The sequence below is a fragment of the Equus przewalskii genome, chromosome 9 (genome assembly GCF_037783145.1).
Source record: "Equus przewalskii isolate Varuska chromosome 9, EquPr2, whole genome shotgun sequence".
In the NCBI taxonomy this organism is placed as follows: domain Eukaryota; kingdom Metazoa; phylum Chordata; class Mammalia; order Perissodactyla; family Equidae; genus Equus; species Equus przewalskii.
In genome coordinates this window covers 16,018,701-16,037,965 of record NC_091839.1, presented here as the reverse complement: position 1 = coordinate 16,037,965, position 19,265 = coordinate 16,018,701, and the positions used below count along the sequence as shown (strand labels likewise).

Sequence of the window (19,265 nt, the reverse complement as noted above, 5' to 3'; positions counted from 1 at the left end):
GAGATTCCTTATAAAAAGTTCCAGCAAAGCAGGTTTAAAACAGCCTGTATGATCAATGGCTATTCTTGCTGTACTTATGTAAACAATTGGCACAAACCAACCAATTATTCTTAATTTGGCTATCTTTGGTCATAATGAGGGTGATTTTAGAGAGAAAAATTAGGTTTCAGTAGAAACTAAAAGACACACTTGTGGATATTAGATATTAGATCCTAGTTGTGTGAATTGCCTTTGAGGTTTTTCTTTTCCATCTGTAAACTGGCTATTATGCTTCCTTGTTGACTTTGACCCCCAAGCCTGGAAGAAAATTGGGATTATTAGAATTTCTCAGATGTTGGCAAAGGCAGGTAATCTTTCTGGAGGTTGGATATGTCATCCCAAACCTTATTCAGTGCATGACCATGAGGACCCCTTGATAATTCTGGTTTATAATGTCTAGACTGGTTTTCAGGACTGTTCTCTTGGATTCCCCAAGAGATTAGATCTATTCTTCAAGGACTATTAAAATTTGAGTTGTCTATATTCTTAGCCTTCCAGCTGGATATTTGATGATAACCTGTGCTTTTAGATGTCGTGCTAAAACTGTTGAATGAGATGCAAAAATTCTAATCATGCAAAATACAACTCAGTGCCCAAGAGTATTTTCAATCTCAGGTTGAAAAATTTCATTCCCCAGTTTCCTCCTCTTTGCTCCCTTTCAGCAGGAAGTAGGCAGAATGGTCAATGCCCCGCTTCCTACAAGAATGAGGAAGGGAGAAAAGACAGCGGGGATTTGCTGGATGCCGTCCTGCAGCTGCCGCAGCCCAGTGACACACTCAGGGCACACAAAGCACGAGAGTTGCAAAGCCACCCCTGCAGGAATGGTCGAGGGTCCTCCTTGCTCAACCTGCTGTCACCAGTTGCTGTATTGGCTCTCTTCATGACGCTTGTGCTTACCCAGGGGAATCTGCTGGGAAAGGGGAATCTCACTGTAACAGACAAGAAAGACCCTCTTCTGACTAACACTCTTTCAACATGCCCAGGGCCCTGCCGAAGAAAGAGGATTCAAAGGTCAGATGTCTCAGTGTGGGAGTTATATAAGAGGATGTGGGGACCTGTATGTGCCTGATCTAGACGTACCTTGGCTCACTTTTACCCCAAGGCTTGTTCCATTCAGCATAAACCGAGTCTCGCCCCCTGCATTAGAAATTGTTGATGACTCAAATAAATTAAGGAATTAAAATGATATCATGGAGAAAAACCAAGCTTCTTTAGGGGAGAAAATAGATGTACCCCAGACACTTATGTAATCCTCAAAATATATATAAACGCATGCTTGACAATAAAGACTTCAGACTTGCTTTCACCAACTTGGTGTGCAGTCTCATTCCCTTCCCTTCACCAACGCCGTTCATCCCTCAGGAACCTGGACTCTGTTGGAGCTGGACTCAGGCAGGGATTGAAGTTGGGTACCTGGAGGTTGCTGTAAATATCCCATAAGATGGCCTTTCCACCTTGTTATGAAAAGAAGTTAATCTTGTCCATTTGCTGTTTTCTTGTTTAACCTGAGGGGTGACTCTAGGGTCACCAGGACTTATGAGCTTGTTTTGCAGAAGAAAGAGAATGCCTTCAAGGATCACTAGATAACCACCCCCGCCCCCCAGCTGCCATTGATGCCCAGAAGTCAGATGGCCCAGGGGCTTATGGGGAGCGAAACAGACTTCCACTGTTTCTCTGAAACTCCTCCTCCCAAGCCGCTCTATAAAATCTTCTACTTTCTTCTCCTGTTAAGGTGGATTTGAGAGAACCTATCCTCCCACCTCCTCACTTTGGCCAATGCAAATAAAACTTTCTTCATCTCCAAGCACCAATGTCTCAGTGTTTGACTTCCTGTGGATTGGGCACACACACTTGAGATTAAGAGTTTTGGTATCAGGGCCAGCCAGGTGGCACAGTGGTTAAGTTTGCACATTCCACTTCTCGGCAGCCCAGGGTTCACCGGTTCGGATCCCGGGTGCGGACATGGCACCGCTTGGCATGCCATGCTGTGGTAGGCGTCCCACATATAAAGTAGAGGAAGATGGGCGCGGATGTTAGCTCAGGGCCAGTCTTCCTCAGCAAAAAGAGGAGGATTGCCAGTAGTTAGCTCAGGGTTAATCTTCCTCAAAAAAAAAGCAAGAGTTGGTATCAGATAGACTAAAAGGTATTTAAGAGACGTATCAACCAATTGCAATGTCTGGACCTAATTCGGGTTTTTTGTTTTTTTCTTTTTACCTTTTTTGCTTTTATTGAGGTATAATTGACATACAGCACTGTGTAAGTTTATGATGTACAGCATAATGATTTGACTTACATATATTTTGAAATGATTACCACAATAAGCTTAGTTAACATCCGTCTCATATAGATATCAAAAAAAGAAAAAAATTTTTTTTCCTCGTGACGAGAACTCTTAGGATCCACTTCTTCTCTTAGCAACCTTCAAACAGGCCATCAGCATGTTCACTATGGTCATCCTGTTGCGTGTTACAGCCCCAGGACTAATCTGTCATAACTGGAAGTGTGTACCTTTTGGCCACCTTCATCCAATTCCCCCACCGCCCTGTTTGGACCCAATTTGGATTTTGATTCAAACAAATAGACTGCCAAGGAGAGAAGCTTTAGGGAAAACCAGCCCTGTTAGCACCTTATCTTAGACTTCCAGCCTCCAGAACTGTAAGGAAATAGATTTCTGTTGTGTGGGCCGCCCAGCCTGTGGTATTTTGTTATGGCTGCCCTAGAAAACTAACACAAAAGGGAAAGTGGAAAAGAGAAAGGGGAACCATGAACAGGAGTGGGGACAGGACGCTGGGTCCAGCACTGCGGGCTGGGGGAGGCGACAGTGTCTCATGCAGAATGGGGCCAGCTTGAGACTTGCCAAAATACCACAGGACACGGAGTCTGCCGGCGCCCTAGAGACGTGTGGGAGCCCCCCACACACACACACACACTGGGCAGGGTCCTGGGGAAGAGCAGACTCTGCAGAGAGGCCTCTGGTCTGGATCCCAGAAGAGTGAGTGACTTCCTTGTGCCCCAGTTTCCTCCTCTATAAATCAGGGATTGCGTGGTCCCCACCTCACAGGACTAATGTGAGAATTAAAGAATTCAAAGTGAATGGCACTTAGTACATAATCGCTCCCTAAACGTGTGTGATAAATGTGTCCACTCCCTCGAGAGGATGGAGGGTGACAGGCAGCTCGGGACTCAGGAAGACCACCACCCGAAAACTTGACCGGAGACAAGATCCTCCCACAATTGTCAGGCCTGAGGGCACTGTCACGGTCGGAAGCCATGTTGACAGTGACCGCAGTGGAGCCCCTGGTGTATGCCAGACACTGGGTCTAACCTGGGGAAAGAGCAGTGGACTGAAGAGACGTCAATAATGACACCTCGATGGTGTCTCGTTACCTCCTGCTGCATAGCAATCCACCCCACACTTAGTGCTAACAAACGGCCACTTTGGTTGTTTCCCAGTGAGTCACAGCCACGTGGTTAGTGACCTCGGGGATGGAGAAGGCTTTGCCCCAGGGCTCACTGGCGCATTTACTAAGAGCCACTGATGTACACTCCAGTCTTCCCAAGAGAATAGTTCAGCTCTTAGAACCTCAGTCCCAGGCATTTCCTGGGGAGGCTGCGGGTGGGCTGGGCCCCAGATCTGGTTGTCTCTGTCAAAAAGGGTGGTAAGGTCAGGGTGCAAAGAGGGAAGCGCGTTCCCCAGGGCAGGGTTGGGGTTGGTGTCTCTGAGGAGGGGGGAGCCCAGCTGGAGCCTGGAGCCTGGTCTCTCAGGGCAGTTAAGCAAGGCCCTGGGGCAGGAAAGAGGAGGGAGAGCAGGACAGGGCAGGGTGGGGTAGGGGGTCTTGGAGGCTGTGCTGGTGGGAGGGCAGCGGGGGCTGGGCCAGGCTCCGTGGACACTGAGAGCCACTAAGCTGATAGCTATGAGGCTTTGGAATCAGACAGTCCTGAGTCTGGATCCTTTTCCTGCACCTTCCTCGAGGCTCCCAGAAGCCATTTGCAGGTAGTATTTTCCATCTCCATGTAATAAAGACAAGACTCTTTTTGACAGTAGACCCTGACGGCTTCAGCCCCTGACCTCCCATTTCTATCCCACCTGGGCAGACCTATAAGAGAGCCGACACGCTTCCTCCCTGGACACCAGGAGGAGGTTCCAACCATGTGAACCCATCCCACACCCAGGAACTTCGCTCTGACCCCGAGAGTCCTAGCCCAAAGGCCGCCCACCTCACTGCACTTGGACCTCCCTCCAGACGGATCAGGAGCCCTGCTCCTTGGGGAGTCCTGTTGCTGTTTCCTGCATGCGTGATCAACTTTGTTTCATACATGGTGGTGCCTGAGTGTCGTCCATCGCACATCAATATAAATCCCAAGTAAGGGCTGCCCAGCCTCCAACAGGAGATGCTAGACCCCCAAATGAAAATTCCCACAACCAGCTGCCTCTTTGTTCCCCATCCCAGCCCTGTCCATTCTGATGTCACCATCCAGGGACAAGTTGGCCATCCGTACTGGTTCCAGAGCTCTACGAGGACAAGGATCAGGGCTGCCATGGCCACCACTACGTGCCCACTTGTCTCTTCCCCCACATAGGATGCTCAGGGGCTCACAGGAAATCAGAGTATCTCCAACCCCTGCTGGGCCTATTCCCCCCCCTACATTCCAGGGTCCAAGGAAGACCCGGACAGAAGGCCCCACTGCAGGTCATAGACATGGTCTGGACTGGCTCCCTTAGTCCCAGCCCGTTCTCCATCAGCACCTGGCCAGCCCCTCCCCCACCCCAGAAGGGGCAGGAAGGCCCTGACCGCAGACATTCCTGGAGAGGCCCCAGGCACTACGTTCCCACAGCCTCTGCATGATGCAAGCAGATCTATGCTTCCAGAGTGTGAAACAGAGAAGGAAATTGATGTTTCCTCCTGTCACCGGCTTCCGCACTGGCTCCCTCTTTTGTCCCAGGCTGAATGTCCCTCCTGGCAGCATGAGGTCTCTGAAGGCCCTCCCAGGAAAGAAGCAGGAATGCAATGGAGTATCAGGGTGGAGTATCAGCCGAATAGGAAAAGAGTCAGATATGTAGGATGTCATCACTCAGGACGGGCTGGGACTCCCAGAGCCAGGGGGCCTGCCTGCGCACGCTGCCTGGGGAGGGTCCCAGTCATGCTTCAGGTTGCAGGCCTGATCTCTGCCACCCGCAACAGGGCGTTAGGTGACCACTACGAGGATGGGCATGCCAGATCCCTTCTTTGCATGTTAGGAGGAGGAACTGGCAAGTTCTCTTGCAGGGCTGGACGTGCTCCATGCTGGGACTCCAGACATGCCCCAGAACAATACTGCTGAACTGGGAAAATTTAAAATTTTCAATTAAAAAAACTGGAATCTACCAGCAAAAACATACAGCAATACCCAAGTCCATGAGTCATCCTACCTTCCCATAGGGACAGGGCAACCACCAACAGATACTAGATGGGGGGGGGGGGGTGTGCACCACACGGGGACGCTGGGGTGACTGTGTGTTGTGCCTTTGGGCACATGTCATGGAAGGGGCCACATTATGCACAAGTTCAGATGAACTCCACTCTCTCTGTAAACTGAACTCAGCCCCGGGTCTGTGCAAAGAGAGATTCCAACGCCTTCTCCCAGAAGAACCTAAGAAAATACATCTAGGAGGCAAGAGTGGTGCAGGCAAACACAGGCAGATGATGACCTTGGAGATTTCACAAGTTTGGGACTTACCACCCTAAGTTCCATGTCTGGACTTCCGGCACATTTCCCTTACAATCCAAGGGCATATTACAGTTTATGAAAGAGTATACTGCCAATGCAGATTGTCGGCAGGTCCCTGATAATTTTAAAAGAGAGAAAATTCAGGGAGTTATACTCATAAAAATTGCACCTGGCTGGAAAAGGACTGGCAGGAGCAGTGTGGTCCTTGTCCCCTCAGAAAGGGAGGAGCTGGTGGAGGGGGGGGAGCCTGGGGAGCGGAGGGCATGGAGTGCTGTAGACACACCAGATACAGAGCCAGAGAAATGGAGACGAGGGCTGATGGTCAAAAGCCTCACCCCCAGTGGGATCTACAGTCGCTCAACAGCCTGGGCATCAGCAAACCAGGACGACCATGACTAGACTGCAGGAGTGCAGACTGCACGAGAAAGAAGAGCCGAAAACAGTCCCCAAATTGGAAACCACCCAAACGTCTTCCAACTGATGCACGGTGTTGTGTGGGTCTCAGCCTATCGATAGCGATGCTGCAGGGCAGGAAGCCTGAGACGCTCTCCTGGGCCGACAAAACCATGGAGAGTCCCACAGATGCTTCCCCAACGGGGCCAACGCTGTGGCTGGACCGGCCCTTGTGGCTCTATTATGATCGCAGGACGCACGTCAGCCACACCATCAGGGAAATGTGAGGAACAAGCTTTATTAATCATGGATCCTAGAGGATACCAGTCCCCCTGCTTAGGACGGATTCAGGCTGAGCGTTAAAGAGGAGAAAGAACGAGAAGACAGCACTGAGTCCGAGCGTCTCAAGTCCCGAGAGAACCCCTCCGCGTCCCAGATCTTAGTCTACACCAGGCCCGTCTCCCCAGGCTCATTCAGGAAGCAGAATCCAGCGGTCACCCGGTCATCTGGTCCTCTGTCAGCCGACACTGAAGAGAGAGACAGAGAGAGAGAGTGAGCAAGAGACAGATGGACAGAGATGGAGGGACGGATGGAACCTGGGCAGAGGAGTGGAACAGAGAGACACAAGAGGGACAGCAAAGAGGCTGAGAGAAATAAAGACAATAGGAGAGAGGAAAAGGGAGAGGTGGATTGATTGGAGCAGGTGGACAGGGCCAGGGGGGCTGCATCAGGGACAGAACAGGCATCCAGAGCCCCCTGCAGCCCCTGATCCCCGGGAGGGGAGGGACCTCACCTGCGACAAAGCCTGTCATCCGGGGACAGGGCCAAGAAGCAACTCTGACCTTTCACCTTCACCACGAAGGACTCCAGGGGTCTGAGTGACCAGAAGCAGCACTGCTCGAAGCAGACCCTGAAGGTGCAGTTGCCACACTTTTGGGTCCTGCCCAAGGGCACCACAGCGTCATCATAGCAACAGTGCTGCAGAGGGTCATAGAACTTGTCCCCACAGGTCAGGTGCGGCTGGCACAGCATCAGGTGGGCGCCCATGGGGGACACTGGAAGACACAGAGCTGGTGTGGCCCAGGCAGCAGGGCAGGGGTGCCAGTCTGGGGCCCTCTGGGAGCCGCACCGCAGCCCTGAGTGTCTGTCCTGGGCTCACCTGGGGCTCCGTGTGAGCAGAGGAGCGTGAGGATGCAGACAGCGGCCAAGACAGCTGAGGGAGAGCAGAGGGACGAGGTGGGGCTGACGGGGCAGCCACGGGTCCACCTCGGGGAGCCCAGGCTGGGGCAGGGGAGGGTCTGAGGGGGTGTCTGCCCTGTGTGAGGCGCAGGGGAAGGTTAGGAGCAGTCCAGTGTGGGACCCGGTCACCGTGTTCAGGTGTCCTGGGCTTGTGGGCCTGGGGAAGCTGAGCGGACGCAGGCAGGAGTCCTGGAAGAACTCAGTTTGGGGTCCTGGAGAATGTGAGTATGTCCTGGGTGGGAGGCGTTCAGAGCAGAAGGCTCAGATACAGTCAGGCCATAAAGGGGCTGAGCTGACACCGGCGTTGTTGGAGTGGGAACCCAGGATGCGTACGGCATTGGGCAAGACTCTGGAAACTGAATAAGGGATGTGGAAGGGCCGATGGTGGGATATGGAACAGGCACCCCTCTGATGGGGTCATCTGTAGGGCCTGGGGCTCGGGGGGGAAATTGGGTGGAGGTAAGGATGGGGTGGTGGTGGACATGGGAGATGGGCTTGGTGGGAGTTGGGTGGGGTCCTCCTTACCCAGGATGCGGCCTCGGGGAGCCATGGCTGTGGGCTGGCTGCAGTGGAGCAGAGGGGAGATCAGTGATCAGAGTAGGTGCTTTTATTCCTACGGAAAAGCTGGTGATGTCATTGGAAGCCCTGTCTGGCCTGCAGAGACACGCTGGGCCCTTGGCAGGAGCAGCTGCCCCGCCAGCATCCTCTCCCCAAATGCCTCCCTCCCAGGCCCAGCACGATGGCCTGGTCCTCACTCTCCCTGAATGCTAACATCTTCCGTCCCTCCAGGGGGCCTGTCAGCTCCCTGACCTCACACCCCCTGCCCAGGGCTCACTAAACAGCAGTCAAGGCACTCAGGTGAACGAGACCAGTTTGTACACACTTGAAAATTCCAGGCTGAACAAGGGCGGGGAAAGGGAAATGTATGGGGAGGACGCTGAGCGGCTCGTGGGATGAACATGGAAAAGGCCCTGGTGGCCCCCAGGCTCACAGCCCCCAGGCCTCTCTTCCCACCTGCCCTCTGGGTCTTGTCCAATGGTGGTGTCTCCAGGAGCACCTGTCCCCTTAGCACCTCCTGTGCCCCAGGCTTGTGTCAGACACGGGGGAGGGAGCGGTGAGCAGGGCATTCCAGAGTCACAGTTTTCACTGAGCTCACGAGAGAAAAAGAGAGAGAGAGAGAATGGTAAGACAGTCAGTTTTAGTTTGGTTGTTGGGTCAATGTCATTGTCAACATTACTCGCCTGTGACGCTCTGTGGGAGAAATTCCACCACCTGAGGATGCCCTCAAAGGCTTTACCCCCTAACGCGCATGTTCAGAGGGAGACGGGTGGAATGTCCCCGAGAAGAGCCATCTTGGGGTCGGCCTGTGAGGACAGGAGGGGAGGGCTGCCCCTCCCTGAGGGACACTGTGGGGTCAGGTCTGCGGGTCCCGGTCACCCCGTGCACTGAGGACTGGGAGGCCCCTCCCCCAGCCCTTGCAGGAGTCCATGTCTGGGGGCGCACAGATCACCCCGACATGGACAAGGTTCTCTCCAGGGCCTGGGAAGGGTGACCTGTCCCTCATGTAGGCAGCGTGTCCCTCTACCCCCTCCCTCTGTTTGGAAAGTGCCTCCTTCTGCGTCTCTGCTTCCCTGAGGGGCTGTCAACACTCCCCCCAGCTCCCCTCCACCTCACACCAGGCGCAGACTCAGCTCCTCTGTGAAATGCACCCATTCCAGACAGAAACCAGGGCGAGGCCCCAGTGAAAGAGGAACGCAGCGTGTCCTTCCCTGTGAAGCGGGAACCGCATCCGTGCCCAGACCCAGCAGAAGTGGAGGGTTCAGAGAAACATCCAGGTCAGCTCCCGCAGGGGCTGGTGTCCTCGGTGCCGGCTCTGGTGTTTCCTGCTGGGGGCAGAGGTGTCGTCACAGCCCAGCTCTGGTGATGGTGTGGGGGTTGACACTGGTGCCCACACGCCGGGTTTCCCAGGATGCACGTGGGGAGATAACCTTGCCTCTGTGATCCTCGGTGTCCTTCCTGGTGAAATGGGGACAACGAGGTCCAGCTGACCCATTGTCTTTTGGTCCAGCAGAGATGATGCAGTGAAGGGCTTGGCAGTAAATCATGGCTGAGGGTGAGCTGTGTGCCACGTGCTGGATGACACTGAGGACACAGCGATGACTGAGCAGCAGTTCCTGTCCCATCGTGGGGGGCCACACAGTGTCCACAGACCATCAAGCCTCAGAGAGGTCAGATTGGGGTTGGGGAACCCCAGGAGCTGTGGGAGCCTGAGGGGCATCGTCACTCATCTTGGGAGTTGAAGGAGAGCTTCCTGGAGGAGGGGATGTCTGAGCTAAGGTTTCAAGGATGAGCCAGAACTGTGACTGTCTCAGTGAGGCTGAGCCCAGAGAGAGTGGAGGGCAGGGCAGATGGAGGGGGTGGAGGGGTGGCAGGTGGGTCCCTTGTGAGCCTCGGGGAGGACTCGGGACCTTATCCTGAGAGCACCGGGCACCACGGCTGGTCCTGACCGGGGAGAGGAGTTCCGGTTACGTCTGTGAACGTCCCTGGATCTGTATGCCGTGAGGAGGGCGAACAGGAGGGCAGAGACTGGAGCAGGAGACCAGGGGGCATCCTGCCAGAGCAGAGATATTTGTGCAAAGACCAGAGTCCTAAACGTCCTCTTCTCCCCTGGGGCAGGGGCACAGCACGTCCCTCAGCTTCACGTGTCCCTCTGCGTCCCGGCCTCTCTTCTCTGGCAGCTGCAGAGCAAAGCAGTGTTTTCCCAACTGTGGATTACAACATTTTACAGGTTTGATAAACACTTGAGTGGGTCGTAAACTATGTTATTCCTTTAAATGAAAAAAACAGACTAGGAAACGGGTGAGTGTGTGCTGCACAGACTCTTGTCAAATGTTGCTTACTGAAACCTTCTTTCAAGAAGGTTGGAGGCCCTGTGATGAGGTGATACTTACTTATTGCTCAGTGAACTCATGAACAGAGGGGGCTGAGGCCACGGCTGCGTCCCTCCTGCGCCGACTGCTACAGACTTAGCTGCCTCATCATGTTTTCCACTTCAGGGCTCATCTCTCATGACCTGGATTCCATTCACTTTCTGGGATGGCTCCAGGCAGGTCAAGACACAGACCAGGTGCCTCTGCCAAAATCAGGGGTGTGGTAGAGGCCTGGACGCCAGCCAGCAGGAGGGAGAAAGCACTTTCCCCAGGGACGGGGTTGGGGGTTTGTCTCTTAGGAGGGGCGAGTCCAGCCCACACTCCTGGGCCTGGAGCCTCATCTCTCAAGGCAGCTGAGGGACCAAGGACAGGAAGGAGGGGGGAGATCAGGATGGGGCAGGGGGTCAGAGGCTGTGCTGGTGGGAGGGCAGTGGCCAGTCCTGAGATGTGTGGACACTCAGAGACACTAACTCATCAGCATTGAGGGACTGGGGTCAGACAGCCCTGGGTTTGCATCCTGCTTCTGTCCGTTCTAAAGGTGTCAAAAAGCCTTTGACACAGTCCGGTCCCATCCCACCACCAGCTCCCTCAGTGACCCCCATCCTTTTGTGTCCACCGTGGGACCTCACTGTCTGGGGATGGCTCTGTCATCTGCGTGAGAGCCTGGATCTGTGAGGCAACCCGGCCTGTCCTGGTTGAAGCCATCATCAGGTGTTGGGACTCTGCCTCTACTTATGGCTAGAGAAGGTTCTGGCTCCTTTGGCAGTAGGTGTAAGACCCCAAACAGACATTTGTTTCATTCGCTCATCCTGTTCCCAGGATCCAAGCAAGACACTGAGCCAAGGTCTTACTGCAGGTCCGAGACACAGGCCGGAACAGAGCCCAGGACGCCTGAGTCCCAGTCCAGAGGCCTCCAACCCCCCTGGCCCAGCCCCCCAAAAAGGATGGGCAGACTCTGCTCTCAGACTCCTCTGGACATGACCCAGCTTGATGTTCCCACAGCTCCTGGTGGGACTGCCAGAGCTGGGCTCCTGGGCATGAAACCCAGGAGGATGCTGGCATTTCCTGCTCTTGCTGGGTTCCCCACAGCTTTCTCCTTTTCCCCAGGAATGAATTGTCTGAATATCCCTCTTAGCATCTGGGTGTTATTTCCCTCTGGCCTCAAGGAGCCCCTCCCAGGGGACAGGTGGGAATGCAGTGGAATTTCAGGTGTACAGAGAGAATGTCAGGCAGGCAGGAGGTGGGGCTGGGGCTCCCCAGAGCCAGAAGGTTGTGCTCTGCTGGCTCAGGAGGAGGCTGTGTCACTCTTGTGCTCCAATCACATCACCAGGATTTCAGGAACTGACCCCACTTCCCTGCAAAGGGACTCTGGTGACCAAAGCATGGACGGTCTGGCCTGATCCCAGCTCTGATTGGATCCTTCAAGTGGAAAAGTGAGTTAAGAGCCTACTTGCCATAGGGGAGCTGCAGGAGCAGGCTCTGGGCTGTGTCTCCAGGAACGAGGCCCAGAACAGCACGGCTGGTGGCACTCAGGGATCCAGCATCACCTCTGCAGCCCCAGCAGCCTCCTGGCACCTCGAGGCCTGGACTTGTGGCTGCTGCTGGGGAAACACCTGGTGACTCCATGGCTGTGCAGCTCCGAGCTTCAAAGGCATCCGGCACCCCAGCCGCAAGGCCTTCTGGGAACGGCCGTCTGAAGCTGTGCAGCCTCTGCAGACAGGGAGGCCCTGAGTGGGGGATGGATGTCAACTGTCCGTACGCCCTTCATGGCTCCCCACCACCCTCGGCTTAGGGCAAGTCCTTATTACAACCTGAAGTGTGTCCCATGGCTCAATCCCCATGTCCCCCAGCCGCAGGCCCCACCCTCCCCCCACTTTCTGTGACTCAACTGCAGGGTCTATGCTCCTCCCACGTACACATGTTCCAGAGTTTATGCATCATGGTTCTTACTGACTCTCTCCACACTCTCTTCACGTGCATTCAATTCGCTCTCTGCCTTTCAGTTTAAATGTCACCGTCCCCAAAACCTCTCTGAACCCCGAGGCTGAGGTCAGTCCCCCCATTGCATCCTGGCAGCACCTTGGACATCTGCTGAGCACTGATCACAGCTCTTTGGGGCTCTGCTCTCAAGAAAGACACTTGAGAAGCAGACCCAGTTGTGGTGTTTGATCATCAATGAGAAGGGAACGAGTTGTTTCAGGGACCGACTAGGTCAAGGGTTTTAGATTTAGTTGAACCAGACCCGCCTCCACTCTGCACAAGCAGACGGGAACCAGAATCCCACGAGAAAGTGAAGATCCTCCCGGCGAGTCTCATTCCCACAACAGAAATAGTGGAACAGACGGAACTGGTCAGCACCAGCGGTGTGGACAGTTCCTTCTGCTCTCCGGACACCCCTCCCCCACCCCGCCATTCAAATGTCTTTCCTTTTCTTTTGTGTGTGTGACATAATACACATAACATGACATGTATCATTTTAACCACTGTGAGTTGTAGAGTTCAGTGGCACCTAGTACATTCAAGATGTTCTGTAACCGTCACAGAATGTTGTCATCACCCCGTATGGAACCCCATCCTCGTTCAGCAATCCCTGCCCATTCCACCCTCCTCCCAGCCCCTGGAAACCGCTAATCTGCTTTCTGTCTCAATGTATTTACCTATTTCAGATTTTGCATATAAATAGGATTATACACTATGTGGGGCTTTGTGTCTGGCTTCTTTCACTAATCACATTGTTTTCAAGATCCATCCGCGTTGTGGCATGTATCTGAACTTCATTTCTTATGAGAAGCAGTATGTCATTACATGGATGCACCACATGTGATTTGTCCATTCATCAGTGGACGGACATCTGTGATGGTTCCACCTTTTGACTCCTGCGAAAAACGCTACTCTGAACGTTTGTGAACAGTGATTGTGTGAACAGCTGTTCAGTTCTTTTGAGCATACACCCCAGAGTAGAATTGCTTGTTCACATGGTCATTTTATGTCTAACTTATTGAGGAAAAATGAAAGTTTTCCACAGTGGTTGCACTATTTTACATTCCCACTAGCAATGTGTAAGGCTTGCAATTCTTCCGTACTCTCACTAACACTTTTTTTTCCATTTAAAAAAATTATGACCGTTCTAATGGATGTGAAGTGTAACTCTTAGTACTTTTGATTTGAATTTCCCTGAAAAAATGACTTTGAGCATCTTTTCATGTGATTGTCGGATATATGGATATCTTCTCTGGAGAAATATCTATTCAAGCCCTTTGCCAATTTTTAAATTGTATTCTTTGTCTTTCTGTTATTCAGTTGGAAGAATTCTTTATATATTCTGGATGCACTATTCTAGATCATTCTTAGATATATGGTTTGAAAACATTTTCTCCTGTTCCATGGGTTGTATTTTCACTTTCTTGATAGTGTCTTTGAGACACAAAACTTTTAATTTTTTGTAAAGCCTAATTCATCCTTTTTTATTCTTTTTCTGTGCTTTTGGTGTCATATCTAAGAAAACATTTTCAAATCCAAGGTCATGAAGAATTACTCCTCTGTTTTCTCCTAGCACTTTTATGGCTTTAACTCTTGCATTTGGGCGTTTCACGCACTCTGAGTGAGTTTTTGTGCCTGGTGTGAAGTAGAGGTCAACCTCCATCCTTTTGCCTGTGGAGATCCATTTGACGGAGCGCCACATGTTGCAAACTTCCTTCCGCATTGGATGGTCTTGGCATCCTAATAAAAACTCAATTGGCCATAAATGTATGGGCCTATTTCTGCAACCTCAATTCCATCCCTTTGATCTGTCTGTCTGTCCCTATGTCAGTACCATACTGTTTTGATTACTGTAGCTTTATAGCAAATTTAAAATGAGGACATGTGATTCTTCCAACTTTGTTCTTCTTTTTCGAGAGTCTTTTAGCTATTCAGAGTCCCTTGCAATTGCATATGAATTTGAGAACGAACTTTTACACTTCTGGAAGAAGAAAAAAAGGCCATGATGATCTTGCCAGGGATTGCGTTGGCTCTGTAGGCTGCTTTGGGAAGTAACCATCTTAACAATATGGAGGGAACTGACTTGGGGGATGTGGTTGGGACACTGCTATGCAAGGAGCTGAGGGCGGGGGAGGAAAGGGATGGATGGAGGCTGAGGCTCCCTAGGTGGTGGGGTTGCAGCGAGATGGGAGATGGGGTTCTTCCTCCTCACCCTGGGGGCGATTGGGGTGCCATGTCTCAGGGGCTGGTTTTGGTTCAGTCGATCGGAAAGCTTCATATTCGGCAGGTCCTTTGATCTCTAGAGAGGACGGGGATGTCAGAGGATCTCCAGTCCTTGTCCCGGGCCTTGGGGCATTGTTTGGTCCTGGAGCTGGGACAGGCATCACACTGGGTATCTGTCACCTTGGAAGCTGATGTCAGATCCTCTAAGAGCCGGGAGAGGACCAAGGCTCCTTTCACCTTTCCTTCCCCCAGTGCCTCCATCTCCTTCCCCAGTAATAAGGCCACTTAGCAAAAAGGAAGGCATAGGATATACCGAGGGGCCATCCCCACTCTCCCAAGTCAAAACAGCTAACAATGCCCGATCCACGTGACCCTACAAGTCTTCCACTTTCCCTGCATTCCTTTGTACATTTGAAACCCACGTGAGGGGGCTGGTCACACCCTGACCTCACACCCCAGCCCAAGGAGGAGAGCCTGGTACCTGCTCACCTAACCAGAGCTAATGACAGTGACTGTGATGGGCAATGGCCTTTTATTTATGGATTAGGAAATAATAATTTGAATAAGTTGGCAAAATGGGATATTTTCCAGGTCTCTGGGGTCACTCATGAAGCCAAGACAGGAAGTCCAATGCCACAAGGACACGTGTCTCCTTCTGTTTCTTCTTTATACTCGTCACTCTTTCAAGGACACATACCTGGCATGTCCCAGGCGCTGTTGCAGCCTCTGAGAGTCACTGCTGAGGCCGCCCTGCCAAAGCCACAGTTTTCCTTTGGTCCCTGGAGTGAGAGGAGGTGAGGAGAGTGGAGAGGAAGAGAGGAAGGGAGGAAAGGAGAGAGTGGGGGAGACGGGAGGGGAAAGGAGGGAAGAGGAGAGAAGATTGTGAATGAGAGAGTGGGAGCAGCTGTGCCGGGCTCTGGGTAAGAAATTGATGAGCTTAGAGGTGACCGATGGGACCTTGTCCTTGTCACATTTCTTTGTCTCACTGACATTCTGGACGAAAATCCCCAGACCCTCAAGTGGATCATGACCCCATCAGAGTTAAGGCAACAGGACCATGAAAGGTGTGCCCGTGTCTCCTTCATAGGAATCCATCCCCCTTGTGCTTGAACACGCCTGATCTGAGGAAGGGCGGGTAGAGTCTCCTCTGAGAGAAGCCACTGGGGATCAGAAGGTGAGGGAGCCGCTCCCCTGAGGGAGGCTGACTGCACTTTCCTGCCTGTTTTTCTCTTCATGTTCTTTGCGGCTGTGTCTAAGCTGCACGATGATGTAACATGTAGATTTCCTAGTAGACGCAGCCAAGGGATGAGTAAAATCAGGGACAGAGAAGACTCTGAGCCCGGCCCGACTTGCCCACTCCTGGCAGGGCCCGGATGCTGTGATAGCCTGGATCCCAGCCTCTGACATGGTGCTGGGTCCTGTGTGGGGCGGGAGCAGGGGAGAGGTGGCTGCAGGGAAGTCCTTCACCCTTCCCCAGGGTCTGGGCTCCCCCAGGGCCCCGCTGAGCCACACACAGCATGACAGGATGACAGGGAGGCTGCCTGGAGGGGGAGAGGTGTGACGGTCAGGCACCAATTTGACGAAGGTCAGAAGTGAGGACAGTCATGTTGAGTTCAATACACTCTGAACCCAGTGCTTTCACTCAGTCAGCGACCCACCCACTCATCCACTCATTATTTTACTCATTCATTCATTCAATATTCCCGAGCACCTGCTCTGTCACCAGCCCCTTGTTAGTCGATGAGGGGACACAGTGGTGAATTAGTCCCACCCTGTTCTTCTGGTTCTTATGCCTGGTGGGGGACAAAGACCACCCCAGACAATCATGACTCAGAGTGAGGAGGCCTGGGAAGGAGAGCCAGGGGTATCAGGGATGGCTTCCTGGAGGAGGGGACATCAGAACTGTGGCTTTAAGGATGAGCAAGACCTGTGAGTATTTCCGTGCAGCTCAGTGCTGGGAGGCAGAGGGCAGAGGGCAGAAGGCAGGGCTGGGCCAGTCACCCTGTGGGTTCGGTGAGGATTCTGGGCTGACCTGAGTGCACTGGGAGCCACGGATGGGCCCTAAGCAGGGGATGGAAGTGGTGAGATTTGCGACTGTGGAAGGTGCTGTCTTCTCAGAGGAGTCAGGGAGTCGAGACAGGAGGCAGGACACCAGGGAGGCGGCCTCCGATGCAGAAGCAATCCTGTGATTTCGGAGTCCCGCCCGCCCGTCGCTCTCTCCCGAGGGGTGGAGGACAGCACGCTCCCTCCCAGGACCACTTCTCCCTGCTCCTCAGGCCTCCCTCCCTTCCAGCTGCAGGCAGAGGAAAATTCTCCAAACTGGGCATCTGGTGCTCCTTCAGATTGTAAAACCAATGAGTTTGTCACGATGGGTACTTTAAAATTAAAATAGAATTGGTTGAAAACAGAATCGTGTGCACTGCACAGACTCTCCAGCATTCCTGGGTAAGTACACCTTGTTGGGGCTGTGTGTAAGCCACGGGATGATGTCGCATCTATTTTTCCTAGTGAGTCACAGGTAAATGGTTTGTAAACAGGGGACAGGGAAGAATCCAGGCAGGAGTTCACCTTCCCCTCCTGAGAGCCACTGACTCAGCTGTCCTGTCACGTCCTCCAAAACGTGGGTTGAGCTCCCATGTCCTCTGCCGCAGGTGCGCCCTGGGGACGCCAAGAAGAGGCTCAGGACCCAGGCCAGAATCTCTGCCAGAAGGAGGATGAAGTTGCCTGCACACCAGCCAGTTCCAGAGAAAAGCACGTTCCCCTGGGAGCAGGGTTGGGGCCGGTGTCTCTGAGGAGGGAGGGGCCCGGCCCCCCATCCTGGGCCTGGGGTCTGTTCTCTCCAGGGGCTGAGTCAGGACGAGGGTGGAAAAGTGGAGGGAGATCAGGGCAGGGCCGGGGGTCTCGGAGGCTGTGCTGGTGGGAGGGCACGGAGGACCAGCCCAGGGCTCTGTGAGCACCGAGAGCCCCGGACTCAACAGTGGTGACGGTTTGGGGTCAGACAGCCCTGGGTTCGAATCTTTATCCTTCCTCAAAAGCCAGATGGGCCATTTACAGGTGAGACCATTCACCTTCCTGTCTCAGAGGAAGATTCCATTTTTCGTGTTTGACTCTGACAGCTTTTGAGCCCCCCTCACTCACTTCCACTGCACCTCTGGGCACGTCATGTGCTCGCTGCTTTGGCAGCAGAAGGAAGTTCAGATCCTCCACCTCAGCCCACATGCAGAACCCTCGCCCTGGTCCCAGGTCCTAGACAGAGAAGAAAAAAGAGCCAAAGTCAACATTCCCATTTCATACCTGCTCCACACGGCACTGAGCCTGAGCCCTTCTCCCTGGGACAGTCCTGTTGCTGTTTCCTGGATGAAAGAAAAGCATTAGCTCACATCCCGTGGTCCCTGAGTGTCATTCTGTCATCCATCACTCTTCCTGGTGGGCATCTGCATGGTAGGCAGCAGGGGACCCCAAAACCCCATAGAAACAGTCCACAGACAACTGCCTCTGCACCCCCATCCCTTGAGCGGCCAGTTCTGGGTTTTCTCTGTCTGGGGGTGAGTCTGGCATCTCTACTGGACCTAGAGTTCCACGAGGACAGGGACCGGGGCTGCCCTGGTCACCACCACGCTCCCGGTTGCTCAGAACTCTGTCTGTGCCCACTGCAAAGGATGCTCAGGATCGCATGGTAAATAAGAGTGTCCTGGGAACCCCACTGGTTGGATTCTCTCCGCCCAGCGCCCTGGATGTAAGGAAGACGCTGGCACGGGCCCCTCTGCAGGTCACAGACACAGTCTAGACTGGACCCTCACACCCCAAATCCCAGCTGGGGAGCCTCCATCAATGCCAGGCCCAGTCCCTCTGGAAAGGGCAAGTAGGCCCTGAATTCAGGCCCCAGAGCAAACCCCAAGTAAGACATTCCCACAGCTCCCGGGTGCTGCTGGGGATCTGGGCTTCTGGAATGTGAAACGGACAAACTCTATATCTTGTAATGTCACAGGCTTCCCCTTCGCACCAGGTGCTCAAGAGGCTGCACTGCCCCCTGGTTGCATGGGATGTTCCCTCCATCTGGCCTCAGGGAGCCCCGCCCAGGAACAGGCAGGACTTTGGTGGAACTCCCAGTTTGCAGGAAGAATGTCCGGCATGTGGGGGACCCCTGAGGAGGAGGGGCTGGGCCTCCACAGAGTCAGAGGGCCCATCTGCCAACGTCTGAGTGAGTGGGGCGGTGCTCTTTGCTCCACCCGCACACTGCAAGCTGGAAGGTTGGTCCCGGCTCCACGCAACAGGTCACCACACGCCAACACCTGGAGGGTCAGGCCAAATGCATTCCTGCTCCACACGCTCTGCAGCGACCCCAGCAGCAGCAAGAGCTGCAGAAAAAAGAATGCACTCAAAGCACTATAAACAGAAGGAGCTTTAGTACAGGGAATGGAGTCTGACCAGCTTGTGGAAGGGCAGCATTGATGAATTCATGCCAGGACCCCAGAAATGACCCTCAACAACACCTCTACTGGAAACCTCACATTTTTTTAGTAAAAAATTCAAGTGGAAACCCTCCAGCATACACAATACAGAAGTGCCCTCAGTAGAAGAGTAATCCTGCCTTCGAATCTGAAAGGAGAGTTTTCAATGAGACACTAGACTTAGACAGAGGACCCGCCCTGTGTGCATGCCGGGATGACTGAGTGTCCCTTTTCTTGGGGACACGTCTCTGAAGTGGCCACATTGTGCACAGGTGACCTCCACTCTCACCATCACCCGGTC

General features: G+C 53.3%; 1 protein-coding gene across 2 annotated transcripts; it reads right to left on the bottom strand.

The window, feature by feature from the left end:
• Window positions 1-6,419: 6,419 nt before the first annotated feature.
• LOC103544419 (insulin growth factor-like family member 1) lies at window positions 6,420-7,986 on the bottom strand. Of its 2 annotated transcripts, XM_008511263.2 has the most exons (4): window positions 7,906-7,986; window positions 7,301-7,354; window positions 6,935-7,196; window positions 6,420-6,668 (listed from the first exon to the last, which is right to left on the bottom strand). In XM_008511263.2, exons 1-4 carry the CDS (start codon window positions 7,928-7,930, stop codon window positions 6,659-6,661), a joined length of 351 nt encoding a protein of 116 aa, XP_008509485.2. In that variant the 5' UTR covers window positions 7,931-7,986; the 3' UTR covers window positions 6,420-6,658. The 2 variants fall into 2 exon arrangements, with proteins under 2 accessions (XP_008509485.2, XP_070415648.1); XM_070559547.1 differs by lacking the exon at window positions 7,301-7,354 and having other exon boundaries at window positions 7,906-7,944.
• Between the last annotated feature and the right edge of the window lie 11,279 nt (window positions 7,987-19,265).